The following is a 14,416-nucleotide window of genomic DNA, read 5'->3' as shown; positions in this document are numbered from 1 at the left end:
TGGGACATTGAAAATATGTCAACTCATATGTTATTAATGGTACAATGCTGCTTTTCTTTCAGTGGTGTTATTATATTTTTGGTTTATGTGCTACTAGGAGTTATGTGCTATTAGCAGTCCCATTGAGTTGGTTTTGCGTCCAGAATTAAACTCACCTGGAATTTCAGTATTAGGTCTGCTCCATTGATTTTTTTTTTTAGGCCTGTGTATATTTTAGTATTTGTTACTTGTTCAGGAAAAAAATCGTATGTATCTCTTCAGTGCTGCTTTCCTTTGCTTTTCTCAGTGCTCAGCAGAGGAGCAGTCAGGTTCACAAGAAAACCACAATTGGAAATCAGGTAGGAATTGCATAAGAGAATCAGTGTATGCATGCCCCAAAGAATTTGAACTACATCGCTTGATTGACTATTTTTTTAATGCAAATTAATCATGTGCAAATTTTGCTTGAAATGCAGCTTTCCATTTTATTTTGTTTTTGCTTTTATAAAATTTTGGAGCGAATTGCATTTTTTGGGGGGCTATTTTATGCAGTTAATCATAATGCTTTATTTTAAATAACCTTTCTGCTACTTGCTCTGCTTTTCAAATTTGACTCCTCGTGTCCTATTTTGCTTGCTTACATTACCTAAGTTTAATTTAACACTGAATTTGTGAGTCAGTTGAAGGTTAAAATGTGGTGAGTAGTTGCATGAGCTTTCTGGGACTGCTGACTAGTTCACACATTTGCACAGCTTGGTATCAGTGAAGGGACAGCTCAAGAAGAAAGCAGTTGGTGGATTTAATCTCTGCCACACTAAATTCCTGTTGGTTAATGAACGTGTTAATTCCTAAGAAGATCTGATCTTTTGAGTTTTTATGTTTTTGGGCTGACCAGCTGTCTCTGACTAATAGCGCTCTGCAGAGATTGTATTAACTCAACAGTTTGCTGTTTCTTTTATGTTTATGTGATAATGAATATTTGCATTGTTATTTCTTTTCAAGTCAAAACAATGATGGTTTTACAGCTTTTAAAAAATGTTCAGAGGTACAATTATTGAACAAATTGAAACCTCTGCTCTAGATTTTTTCCCCATTGTTTTGAAAGGAGAAGAGGTAATAACAGACTTTATTTTAAAAACTTTTTTTCTGAACTAAAGCATATAATTCTTTGCTATTTCAGGGAACCAATCTTCCGCCTTCAAGGCAAATTGTACGAGCTAAGTTCTGTAAGCTTTACTGTTGCTTTTTCATTTAGCTTCCCAAGGGCACAGTTTGTCTTTAACTGATTAACTCAACTAGCGCTTGCTACTAATTTTTTTTAAACTTAGGTTGTCTTGTCCATAACACCCTATCATTGAAATAAAAATCCTCTTAAGAGGGTTCATCCCTTCACTGCTAATAACTTGCTGTGATTGAAAGGTATGAACTAGTAAACACTAAAATGCTATAATAATAAACCCTTAACACTGTGGGTGCTTTGATGTTTCTCTAATTTTAATGGGCCTTAAAATAATTAAAATCATTAATGATCTTCATCTCTGTCCTTTTATGCTATGTTGTTATGAAGTGTAAGCGTTTCTCTTCCCCTTGTATGATAATATTTCCAATAAATGTAGATGACGCTTCTAAAAGGTGGGTAAATATTGAATATCTGATTTTACTGTATTTGTCGATAAGCGGACCCAATTCCAATTATTTGCATTTATTTAAAAAATAATAAAACAGGAAAGCAAAGTTATATTGGTGGTCATTTTATATGGCTATAGAGTTAAATATTTGAAAACCAGATATTGTGTCTTTTTTTATGGAAGTGTAGAGACATTGTCAAATGACTATTCATAGGCATTTAGAAAAAAAAATTAAACTCCAATTTCTACCATGGATAAAGCAGGCTTATTCTTCCAACTATGCACAGGTTGAAAATGAAATTGGAGCATAGGTCAATTATTTGCCCCATGATATTTTGGGAAGACACAGGTTTTGGACCTAGACAGTCCTAGATTCAAATTCTGTTCTGTCACTTAGGAGTCATGTGGCCTGGGACTAATTGTGCCTGAATTTGCTCAGCTGTGTGATGGGAGGAATAGAAAATATCTGTCAGGGTGATTGTGGGATTCAGAAATGATATATATAATGAGGTTTGCAGCCCATTACCAGATACGTGCCCTGTAAAGAATAGAAACATTACTCCCAGAAGTTAGGTGCTGTTTCTTCAAATTCTTGGGAGAAAAAGTTTAAGTACAAGAAAATTATAAAAGTTATAAAATGAGAAAAATAAAACACGTGGGAAAATTAGAAGCTATGGCAGTTATTCTGATGTCTGCAATGCCCAGATTATGGTTGGATATTATATAAAAGATTTACCTATAAAAATTTCCTCCTAGTCAGAAACATCTCTTAGCTCACGGAAGTATATACATATAGGAAAAGCAATAGTGCAATAGCATAAATGCATACTTTAAATCAGAGGAAACTTGGAACAGCTTTCAGTTATATTACTTCCAAATGCTCAAATCATGCTAATTGGTTTCCATGACTTTACTTTTGCTGGATACTTCAAAGCCCACACATGGAAGTATTACATCTCAAGATAATAGAAGTGGGTGAGTGTTATAATGGAATATAGATTCCTTATCCAAAACTTCTGGGACCAAACATGCTGTGAAGGATCAGAATATTTTGGACTTTAGAAAAGCAATGCATTGACTATATCATATATTACCCTACATTTTTGTGGAGTTAGAGACAACACTCTATAATGAAACATATTCTATTTCTGCAGTGAAACAAAAGAATAGTCACACCAAATAAACTTTTGAATAAAAGATAAATCCTTTCACATCAGATCATGTTTTGATGCCAAATTTGTTTTTTTTTTTTTTTTTTTTCAAAAAAAAACCTTTCAATTTGCAAGCAAGGGATTATGAACCAGAATATGTTATTTTCCAGAATCAAATCCAGTAATATACACAAGATACAATACATGTTAAAGGATCCTTTGTAGTTCTTCCTGCTTAACAGAAATAAGCCATAATGACTTGAAATCTTTTCTTTATGAATCTGAGCGTGTGCTGTTGATTGGGGTTTATGTGAAAACAGTTTTGCCTATTAAAAGGCTCAAATCTGGGGAGTCTTGGAGCCCAGCCTTCTGACCGGTGCTGGCTTTTATGGTTGGTGGGGCTGAAACACCCTGCAGCATCTTAGGAAGTGATTCATCCATGCTGCTATCCTCTTAGGGCTCCTGGTTTTAGACTATTGTTGTGCAGCATCTGTTCTGAAATATTTTAGAAGGATTTAAGAGAGGCAAAACTCTTTTTTAAAGTCTAAATTCTATTTGTTTATGTCTACCTAGAAATTTTAATAATTTCACAAGTTGATGTCAGCAAATGTACAAAAAAAAATGTGAGCACATAATTTACCTAAAACTGGACTGCTCAAAATTTTAAATTTAATGTTCATTCATCCTTCGACTCATGTATTCAACACCTATGTGTGCCAAAATCTGTGGTGGGTGTTTAGAGAAGTATGATGATGCATCAATCACAGGCCTTATCCTCAGGAAGCCCACAGCCCAGCAGGGATGATGGTAAGTAAGCAAACTGATGTCCACTTCCTTTTCCAGGGCTAGCTACTTATGACTCTTCAGGTCTTACCAAAACATCACTTCTGAAAGAGGCCAGCCTTGATCACCAGATTTAAAGTTCCCTTCCCTTCCCAGTGTCTTTCACTATCGATTACATTTTATTATTTGAAACAATCTTATTTATTTATTTACTATTTTTTGTCTTATGTAGGACATAAGCTTCATTAAAGCTATTTTTATGTTGCTTAAAGCAGTACAGAATCATAGTAAGGTTTTAAGCACAATTATATTAACATTTGATAATCACATAAACAAAGGCTTCAAAGGCAAGACAAGACTGGAAAAAGATTAGTTAGAAGGCTGATGTGGATGAAAAATTGTGGTGATCCAGGTTTTGGTGTTTTTACTGAATTTGAGGAAAAGCTGATTAATTCAAGAGCTGTTAAGTAGGAAGAATCCAAAATATCTGTGATAAACTGGATGTTGGAGAGAAAACTGGAAGTTGTCTTCAGTGCCGTCATTTATGATTTAGGCACAAGTAAGATGGTGCCGCTGTTCATAGAGAAAGGAGCATAGTGAAGTCAGTTTGGGATCCAGAGGAAAAATAGGTAGCTTTCTGAGTATAAGTCACTGTAGGAGTTCAAAGTAAAAATGTCCAGTGAGAAGCTGGATAAAAGTATCTAAGTCCAAAAGAGACACAGAACTCTTTCTTCCAAAAGTATTGGAGAGTCATGGAAGGATTTCTAATAGGAAAGGGAACTCAACTGATTTTTACATTAGTAAAGTCTGTAATGGAATAGTTTGAACGAGTCAAACTAGAGATACAGGAATTGGTGAGGATGCTTTTGAAGTTATTCAGGTGGAAAAAAACGTTGGTTGCAGGTAGTATTGGCAGAGGGGACAGATTCAAAATATATTCAGAGAGTAGGATTGGAAGGTTATAAAGAGTTCTCAGGGAGTTAAGTCATCCTTCTAGGCTTACGGCTAAGGGGATGCACTGACAAAGGTAGTGCAAGAGGAGGCAAAGCAGGTGTCAGGGGAGATGAGAGAAGAAGATGCTGATTTCATTTTGAATGTTTGTGCTTATTGGAAACATCATTGGGGTTTGAGGTTCAGGACTCATGTACCCTGGAGATACGTTTCATGGTTGTCAATAAATACATGGTAACTGAAGCCATGGGAGTAGATGAGACCACCTCCAAAGGATGAGAACATAGAAAGGAATATAGGACTTAAAGCATAATGGAGAAAGAAGAACTGGAACTGAATGGGGAACTGAAAAGGCAACTAAGAAGTGATGAGAGAGGCAGGAAAACTTGGAGATTGGTCGAACAAAAGCTAAAAGGAGAGAATGGTCAATAGTTCTAAGAGCTCAAGAAACTTGGAGGAAGTTGTCAGAGAGTTGTGGAAGGTCCTGTGCAGGTTGCGGACTATTTGAGGGTCCAGTGATAGCACAAGTTCTTTTGGCTTTATAAATTGCTCTTCTGCTCTATAGTTAGAAGGTGGCATAAAGCTGAGAACACAGACAAATGAATTGGTATTCTGAGCTGGAGGTTTTCTAGGGATGCAGCATGGAAGGTAAAGAGAGAACATGAGTTAGAGTTTTTAAGAGAGACAGGTTGAGGTCAAGGACTGTGTAATCTCATATGAGTAGCTTTAATGTATTAATCAGGATAGTTTAACCAAGTAACAAACAACTTCAGGATTTCAGTAGATTAGCATAATACAAACTTAATTCACCCTGCTGTAACAATTCAATGAAGGTCATCAAGATGCAAGGAGATACCTTGCTTCACATGGTTAGTAACAGACTGGGTTCTGGAATTCCAGAGATTCCAAAATCTCCCTTCTCCACCTTCTCCTGCATAGAACCTGCAAATTTCATTCTTCCAGCAGAATGGGAAAGACAGAAGCCTGGGCAAGGGAGGTTTTTAAGACCCAGTCTATAAGTGACACACATCATTTCCATTTCGTTGAACACAACTTAGTTGTTTGGGCTCACCTAGCTGCAAGGGAGGAAAATAAACTCTGAGCTTGTGCTCAGGAAAAAGAAAAAGACAAAATAAACAAACAGACAAACAAACAAAAACCCCATGATGTTGACTGACACTTGAAAGGAAATGGACAAGCCAGCGAACTGGGGGTTTTACAAAAAATCAGAAAAAGTGTGTGCCAGGATTAAGGAAAAGAAGTGACGAGGTGGGAAGTTAACGTCAGTGAGTGGTGTGCTATATCTGAAGGTTTTTTTTTTTGGTGAGACGGAGTTTCACTCTTGTTACCCAGGCTGGAGTGCAATGGCGCAATCTCGGCTCACCGCAACCTCCGCCTCCTGGGTTCAGGCAATTCTCCTGCCTCAGCCTCCTGAGTAGCCGGGATTACAGGCACACGCCACCATGCCCAGCTAATGTTTTGTATTTTTTTTAGTAGAGACAGGGTTTCACCGTATTGACCAGGATGGTCTTGATCTCTTGACCTTGTGATCCACCCGCCTTGGCCTCCCAAAGTGCTGGGATTACAGGCGTGAGCCACTGCACCCGGCCATCTGAAGGTTTAAGAGTAAAGAGAATGGCACCTGAAAGTCCGAGGTGTTATTGGAGTAAGAGAAAACAAACACTGGAGGGAGGGGCACAACAAGTGATAGCTAAAGATATTTGTGGAGCACTGTCTTCAGAAGGTGTGAGTAGCTGAATACCAATGGGGATGAAATTTCCTTGGTTGGAATATGTAAGGGGCCAGGAGAACTGATGTGGCATTTACATGACTAATAATTCATTTCTTTGCCATCAAGAGTCTAGCAGGAAGGCATTGCTGACATGTTCCTTGGCCCAAGAATGTATCCAACTGCAATTGTATACTGGGAAAGACTTTTTCTTTAAGCAGGAAGTAGAGCAGGTGCTCGCATGAACCTGGATATTATGGTACCTCTTAGTCCCAAGCTTATTTTCAGTTTTGTTTGCCATCCATGTGTCCACTATTATTCTAACTTTAGATTGGAATATGAAATTTGGCTTTCTTAAACCCGAAGGTCTCCAGGTCACTGAATTATCAACCTTTTGTATTATAGGCTGCAAACAGAAAAAGACAGTTCCTTCCAAACAGGATTTCTTCTCTCCCTACTTTCTGAAAACTAGTTTCAGTAGACACTAGTCTCTTTTTTGTAGGATCTCACAGGTCTCAGAAAGTTGTAAAGACACCTCACTATCCTGAAATTTTTTTACCCTGTCTCCTAGTTCTTCAACCTCTGTAAGAACATGGTTTGAGTCCAATATTAAAAAGGTGAGAGTTTAATTAGTTCCTTAACAAATGAATAACAACGATTGCCAACATCCTAACCTAAAACCGAGAGATCCTTCCAGCCTTCTCGCCTTTCTCCAATTAGCTAATTCCACCTTTTAGGGTCTGTCACTCTTAACCCCCACTCTTACCTGACTTCCCAGTACTGATAGCTCTATTGGTTGGGATTTTTTTGAGATGTAAATTTCAGAAAACTCAAATGACCCTAGAAAAAAGGGAATTTGTTAGTTTACATGAATGAACACTTCAGGGATAGAATCAAGCACTATTTAATCCACAACTAGTTTTTTCTTTCCATATTTTTGTTCTGCCCTTTTGCTGTGGTTCTGTTCTTGCCCCAAAGGATTGCAAGATGACTGTCATCAGTCTTCAGGGGATGTTTTTCCTAGTTTGAATCCAGCAGAAATAAGAGTCTTTTTCCCAGGATTTTCAGAAAACCTTCTGAGGTTCAGTCTGATTGGACTGGCGTGGAGCATGTGCTCATTTCTGATGCATCCACTATGGCCGGGGAATGAGGTATACTGATTAACTTAGGCCACATCATATGGGACAGGGGAGGCACCTCACCAGAACACATGGGCTGCTTCTCCCCCTGAGAGAGCTGTTTTTGGAAGAAGAGAGGATAGATGCGGGGGGAGATGCATCACAGATGAAGGCAGGTACTTGCTGAGCATTGTTTATCTTCAGAACAATCTAATTTGGATAATGGGATTTTTGTGTATGTTATCTTTTTAAAGGAGTATAAGATGGTTAATACTTTATTATTAAAACCCTATGGTTCACTTATTAATTAAATTTAATGATTTTTTCCAATTAATGAATTTTCCCTTCTCTCTCTCTTGTTTTAAAAATAATTCTGTTAACTCTGCTAAATTGAGAAGCAACATAGTGCGGTGGTTCTTCAGAGCTGACATAGTGGAGTCACTGTGTCATCATGAGCAAATTAATTAAACCTTACTGTACCTCAGGTTTCTAATCTGTAATAAGCTGATAATAATAGCAACTGTTTAATGAGGTTTTCATATTAAATGAGATAATGCTAGTTAGGTACTTAGGTATGGTGTTGGGTGTTTTACACACATTAGTTCACTAATTCCTCTCAACAACTCTATGAGGTAGGTACCCCTATTATGTCAGTTTTACATATAGGGGAACTGAGGCATGGGGAGGCCAAGTAATGTGTACAGTCACACAGATCATAAATGATAGCACTAGGATTCAAATCTTAATCACCGTGTTTAACCACAGTTCTAATAGTTTATAAATTTCATTAAGAACCTCATTTTGTAGCCTTAATTATTCAGAGTCTCATCATTTAAATTAATTTGCTTATTTTATTACTTAATTTTTTTTCTTTTTTTTTTTTTTTTTTTTGAGACAGAGTTTTGCTCTGTTGCCTAGGCTGGAGTGCAGTGGCATGATCTCAGCTCACTGCAACCTCTGCCTCCCAGGTTCAAGCAGTTCTCCTGCCTCAGCCTCCTGAGCAGCTGGAATACACATCTGGCTAATGTTTGTATTTTTAGTAGAAACAGGATTTCACCATGTTGACCAGGCTAGCCTTGACCTCTTGATATCAGGTGATCCTCTCATCTTGGCCTCTCAAAGTGCTGGGATTACAGGTGTGAGCTGCCTTGCCTGGCCACTTAAAATTATTCTTATAATAAAGCTGTTAGATCTGAAAAGAGTGAACATGGGTTTATATAAATTAATCTGATTAACAAAAAAACACAATGGCTATTTGAATTTGTTTCCATTTTATTTTTTAATTCTATAAAAATATCTCCAAAGGGCTAGTCAATAGCTTATAAAATAAAATAATCATTATTTTATTATAATAAAATAGAGATTAGAGTTTATGAAAACCACACTTGGTCAAATATACAGCCTGTTAATTTCTTCTGCATCTTTGAAATGTAGAGTTTTATTTGGAATAGTATTTAATCTATGCCACTTGTGCTTTTTTCCCCAGAAAATAAGCAGATGTACTTTCCATATTTTTACAGCCAAGTTGCATCTTAATGGAGGGTTTAGAGCATAAAAGCCAGTGAAGAGATTATCTTATGTACTCAAAATTACTTTGAAAAACCCTATTTAATAGGCAGGATCTGGGTTTCTGCTATGTTTTTTTCTCTGGGGCAGTAGAGGCAAGGGCTTGTTTCACCTGAGGAAGAACAACTGGTGAAACCAAGGCATCTCTCCTGCTGCTCCCCCCAGCTGCCACATAGCTCCTCTCTTTCCCTCCCTGCTTCCTTCTTTCTCTCTCTCTCTCTCTCTCTCTCTCTCTCTCTCTCTCTCTCTCTTTGGTACTCCCTCTGTCTCTTTTATCCTCTTTGATACTCTCTTTTTCACAAGTGTGGTGTGTTTGATTCCAAGTAAGAAAATGCCTGTATCATTACAATTCCTTGGAATTTTGGTAACATTTAAAAATGTTAGTGTTTCTCGCCTAAGATATTATTTTGTTAACCACTGTATAGCTTATTTAGCACAAAGTATCCATGGAGCCAACAAAGTATCCATTTGTTACTTGTATCCAAAGTAACATAATTTTGAATCTGTAATTTTCAAATTAAACAATAAATATATGATCACACTTTTTATTGTGAAAAAGTTAAATAATGCAGATAAAGTAAATGTACTCTTGACCCCCACCCAATCCTACTCACCTCCATTGCTACAACCACTGTTATCATTTTGGAGTATATATACACATATATATACACACAAGTACATGTATATACACTCATACACAAAGACACTGTGATTTAAAAAATAAAAATAGACAAATATTGTACAGGTTTATGCTAAAATTGTAAACTCCACCAAGCAAGAATTTTTGTCTCTTGTTTATTAACGTATCCCTAACAACATCTAAAAGCAGGTGTATGGTAGCTGATGAGTAAAATTTGAAATTGAACTCACTTTATTCACTTAGTGATATGTCTTAGGGATCTTTCCATGTAAATTCACAGACAGAAGATGACAAAACTTCTTTGTGGCACAATATTATAGTGTTCTACAGTACAGATGTGCCATACTTAATTCACATTTCCCTAAGGATAGGTATTTGTCCTGTTTCCAGTTTTTCCAAAGCAGCTGAATGAGTTCATAGACCCAACAACTATATATGTAAGTACCTCAAACCCCAGTACTGGATAATTATATTTTATATAATTTCTGATAGTCTAATAGAAAGAATAATACATTGTTGTTTTGATTCACATTTTACTTACTGAAAGTTACCAAGAAGCCTCATACTGACTAAACAGACTTTGGTATCCCTTCTCCTATTAAATGTCTGATGTGTCCTTTGCCCATTTTAGGAAACCATTGTATTATTTTGCTATTGATTTTTAGGATTTTTAAAAATAGTCCATGTTTTAATTTTTTTTGTATTTTATGTATAGTACAAATATTTTCTAATTATCTATCTCTTGATTTTCAATTTGTTCACTGTATAAAACAAAAGATTATAATTTTGGTTTAGACAATTTTAAACATTTTATGGGATTTATTTTTTATCTTACATTTTCTTCCAATATTTTTGTGGATTTTTGTACTTAGCCATATTAAAAATATATTTTTTTGTTTGCTGATCATACACTTCTATCCTCTTAAACCACAGTTCTTATGTCTCTAACTTACCAGTGTGGAGAAATATTTTTTATGCTTATTGGCCATTAGTATCTTCTCTTTAGAATGAGCCATTAATGCTTGTGTTTATAATCTCTTTGATTTTTTTTAACTTTTAGTGATTCATAACAGAATTTTGATCTAATATTTATATTGATCTTTTATCATACTTATTAACAGTTTTTAATAAATGTTCTTATGTAGAATTTAATTTATTTATAGGGTTCTTGAGGTGAAGTTTTAAAAACGTTTTGTAGTAATCTTTGTTGTTCTTTGTTCTCTCATGTCTTCTACTGTATTTACATTTAGAAAGGTGGTACCTACCTTAAGAGCAGTTAGATATTCATCCTAGCGTTTATAACATTTTTATGAATCTGTTATTGACATTTGTCTCTGTAACTTGTCTGAGATTTGTCATGGCACACGGTACAAGGTGAGGCACTCACTTAGGGAGCAGCGTATAGAGGCTAAGAGCATAGAATCTGCCAGGTCTGGTTCTGTCTCTTGCCAGCCATGGGCAAGTTCCTTAATATCTCTGTTTCTCTGTTTCCTCATTTGCAAAAGGAATATGATTATTGCATCTTAGAGTTGTTGTGAAGATTAAATACATTAGTTTATATCAAGTACTGTGTTTGTATGTTGTAACAACTCAGTTACTATTGGTTATTATTATTATTATTCCAAAGGGGCTAATGTATAAATATAATCATATGAATAGTCCATACCATCACCATTGATTTGCAATACTTCCTTGATTGTATAATAATGTCAACAATAGTAGCATAATAATCATAGCGGTTCACATTCCTTAAAAGTTTACTTTATGGCTAGGTATTGCCTTGAATGTTTTCCTTACATCCACTCATGCAGTTCTACAGCAACCCTGTGCATTAGGGTCTAGTGTTTTTCCTGTTTTATAAATGATGGGACTGAAGCTTAGAAAAGTTAAATAGTTTACCCTAGGTCATACAATGGATAAGTGGCAGAATTCTGACCTCAGACCTGGTGAAGGGTGAACTCTTAAGCTAGAGTCTGTATCTAACTTATTTATGTTGTCCCTCCATCTGTTGACTTTTGTACAGTGACACACTTTTTAATTATTGCAGCAGTCTATTTTAATAACTGCTAGGTTTTCCCTTTTATTTACTCTCCTTTTTTCAAAAATGAATTTTACTTTTGTAGGTAACTTATTCTTTCAGTTGAAGATTATTATTATTATTCTTTCAGTTGAGTTCTATTGGTTGTATGTAAAGCTTATAAATTCATATGGGATGAAGTCTCAGTTTTTTACTTCCTGTTTTCCTATCCAATCAAATAGTTGTTTGTTCTGTTTTTATAACTCTGTTTCCTCCCTTAATTTAGGTAAATTTACATTTCTTGTTAAAATATAAAATAGCTGAAAATACTCAAGCTGTAATTTTAAGTAGGATTTTTCAATTATATCTTCTAATTATTTATTGATACACAAAAACCATTGATTTTTAAGCATATGTTTTGTATTGCTGGAGTTTACTGGATTCTCTAGTAGTTTTAAAAATTCAATTATAAATTTTATCTTAACTGTGTAGTTGCATCTTTTATTTCTATTTTCATATATTATTCCTTTCAGAACTATAAATAGTACTAGATTTTCTAAGCTGCTTTTTACTTTAGTGGGAATGTTTTTAGTCTTTTACCATCAGTTTTAATGTTGGATTTTGGTTTAAAATATATTTAGTGTGATAAAGAAATAAATTTGGGCCTGTAATCCCCGCACTTTGGGAGGCCAAGGCAGGCAGACCACTTGAGGTTTGGAGTTTGGTTATTGGGAATGATTGTTTGCCATTGAGCTAATTTTCTTATTATTCAATTTAAGATAACATTATTTTTTGTGAAAAAAGAAGGAATATGCACTACTATTAAAATTTCCATTGAAAGAGAAATGTCACCAAAATTGGGGAGAAAAAAAAATCACATACTTTCTTTCTGCTCATTTCAATTTGCTAGATAAAACAAGAGGCTGGTTCATCTGTTGGGAGTGAGGGGAGTAGGAGTTACATGGATGTCTTAAGAAGATGGTTAAACTTGGTATAGTTACTAAGTGGAATGTGAAAAAAAAGTAAAAGGGCTCTCATTTGTTGGCCAGTTGGGAGAAACACCATCAGTTTATAGGCTGAGACTCCTTTGCAAGGATGTCAATCTCTTCTCTTATTATCCTGCGAGAACTCCAGATCTTTCAATTTAGCCATTTAAGGGTTTAGCAAAGGACAAATTATAAAACCTCATTGACTATAAAGGTGTCATGAGATCTTTTGTTAGTGATGATGTCCATATTGCATACCAGAAGGTTCTTTTGGAAGGATGTCACTGGTTCATTATCACAGTGAAAATCAGGATAAATAGATGAGACATTCTTGTATATATTTCCAATAGTGCTCTTTTGTTATCTTTCTTCATTGCTCCTCATACTGAAATCAAATCCTCTGAAAATAAATATGTCCCAAATTCACCATGACCAAGGAAAATTGCATTTTCTGTCCCCAAAGCATGAATCTTTTCACATTCTGTGCAATAACATTATAGAATTTTTCTTGAGTCAGAATATTCCTCAAAATACAGAGACATCTTTACATTCTTAGGATATTTCAAGGAGTCCTGCATTATGTATTCATAAAAAAGAAAGCTTATGTTGATCACAGCAGTCAGGCGGGGGGTACCTTGTGGTTAACATTCTGGGCTCCATTCTCACTCAGGACTTTGCTGTATCTTAAGTCCCAGTGTCAAGGTCCCTAAATTCCAGGGCATGTCAGGACATTTTATCATAAATTTTAAACTTTTGTTTTGTAATAGGATAATCCTATTTGAAAACAATCTTACTTTTTTCCTCCTCAGATAAGTGTATGTCTTCTAATCTTAGGGTCTCAGATTTACTGCATAGTAGCTCTACATGTCAGTTCAAAATTCCATTTGCTATAAATCTCCCACCCCTTAGTTAAGTCCTTCCTTTTCTTTTTTCCCTCAGACATTTGCGGTGACCAAGTCTCTTATAGCTTCTGTGGAATCATTTTTACTCTCCCTTGGGAGTAATTTGATGGTACAGCAAGATTTTGATTTAATTGGAGTAGTCCTAGTAGCGTGAAAGAGTTAATGCAGGTCTCAGATTTATCTGAATATTTCCGGAAAAAGCAAAGTGTTTTATTTCCCTAGCAGTATATATTTTCTAAAGTAAAACTTAAGAGATAATCTCTTGAAAAAAATGTAAACATGTAGCACATTTACTAACTAGGGAATGAAATGTCTTACTCCGAAAGTTGCTATGAAATTTCTTTGACTCAGCAAGCAATTCATTCCCCACCTCAGGGAATTCCATTAGGCTAAATTACACGGGATGAGTGTTCCCTATCCAGGAAATGAGTGTCCTGGTTTTATAATTGAACCTCAGTTCCTTGAAGCTTTGCAGTGTACTCTTGCCTTACCAAATAATTGGCTGAAGTTTTTGTCCTGATTCTCGGTAAGGTTATTTACACACTTAGCTTGTGATGGATGGCCTCTGTGGGCAGATTATTAGCTGCACTATCATTTATATTGTCTGGATGGAGAATTACTTTGGAAATGCTGAACAAAAATAAAATAAGCTTGAGAAATAAAAATATGAATACTAAATATAGTCATAATTTAAACAATTTCTAATGCCTATGATTATTATTTGTTTGCAATAGAATATGAATTCTTTATGGAGTTTTACCATCTCCAGCCCCTTTTTAAAGTTTTAATTTGAGTCTCAGTTGGCTTTTGTCTTTCATAAGGAAGTGCAATTATAACAAAAACCTCAGTTTAATAGCAAGTCATTTTATTGTTTCCTTTGCTAGTCTACTAAAACCAATTTTCTTAACAAAGGCATGGAATTTTTAACATATATATTCTTTTCTCTTCAAACATCTTTTTCTTTTC

At 35.4% G+C, this 14,416-nt stretch overlaps 1 protein-coding gene across 9 annotated transcripts in view; it reads left to right on the top strand.

The window, feature by feature from the left end:
- Positions 1-14,416, top strand: part of DNM3 (dynamin 3) — a 535,391-nt gene that overhangs the window by 235,953 nt on the left and 285,022 nt on the right. For 6 of the 9 annotated variants that reach the window (XM_010336127.3, XM_074390189.1, XM_074390190.1 and 3 more), the window contains exons 13-14: positions 287-338; positions 1,160-1,189. In XM_010336127.3, coding sequence (XP_010334429.1) covers positions 287-338; positions 1,160-1,189 — 82 coding nt within the window. The remainder of the gene's footprint in view (positions 1-286; positions 339-1,159; positions 1,190-14,416) is intronic. The other 3 variants (XM_003925367.3, XM_003925368.3, XM_074390191.1) reach the window with 1 other exon arrangement.

This window comes from Saimiri boliviensis, chromosome 19 (genome assembly GCF_048565385.1).
Source record: "Saimiri boliviensis isolate mSaiBol1 chromosome 19, mSaiBol1.pri, whole genome shotgun sequence".
Classification (NCBI taxonomy): Eukaryota; Metazoa; Chordata; class Mammalia; order Primates; family Cebidae; genus Saimiri; species Saimiri boliviensis.
This window is presented reverse-complemented; position numbering and strand designations above follow the sequence as displayed.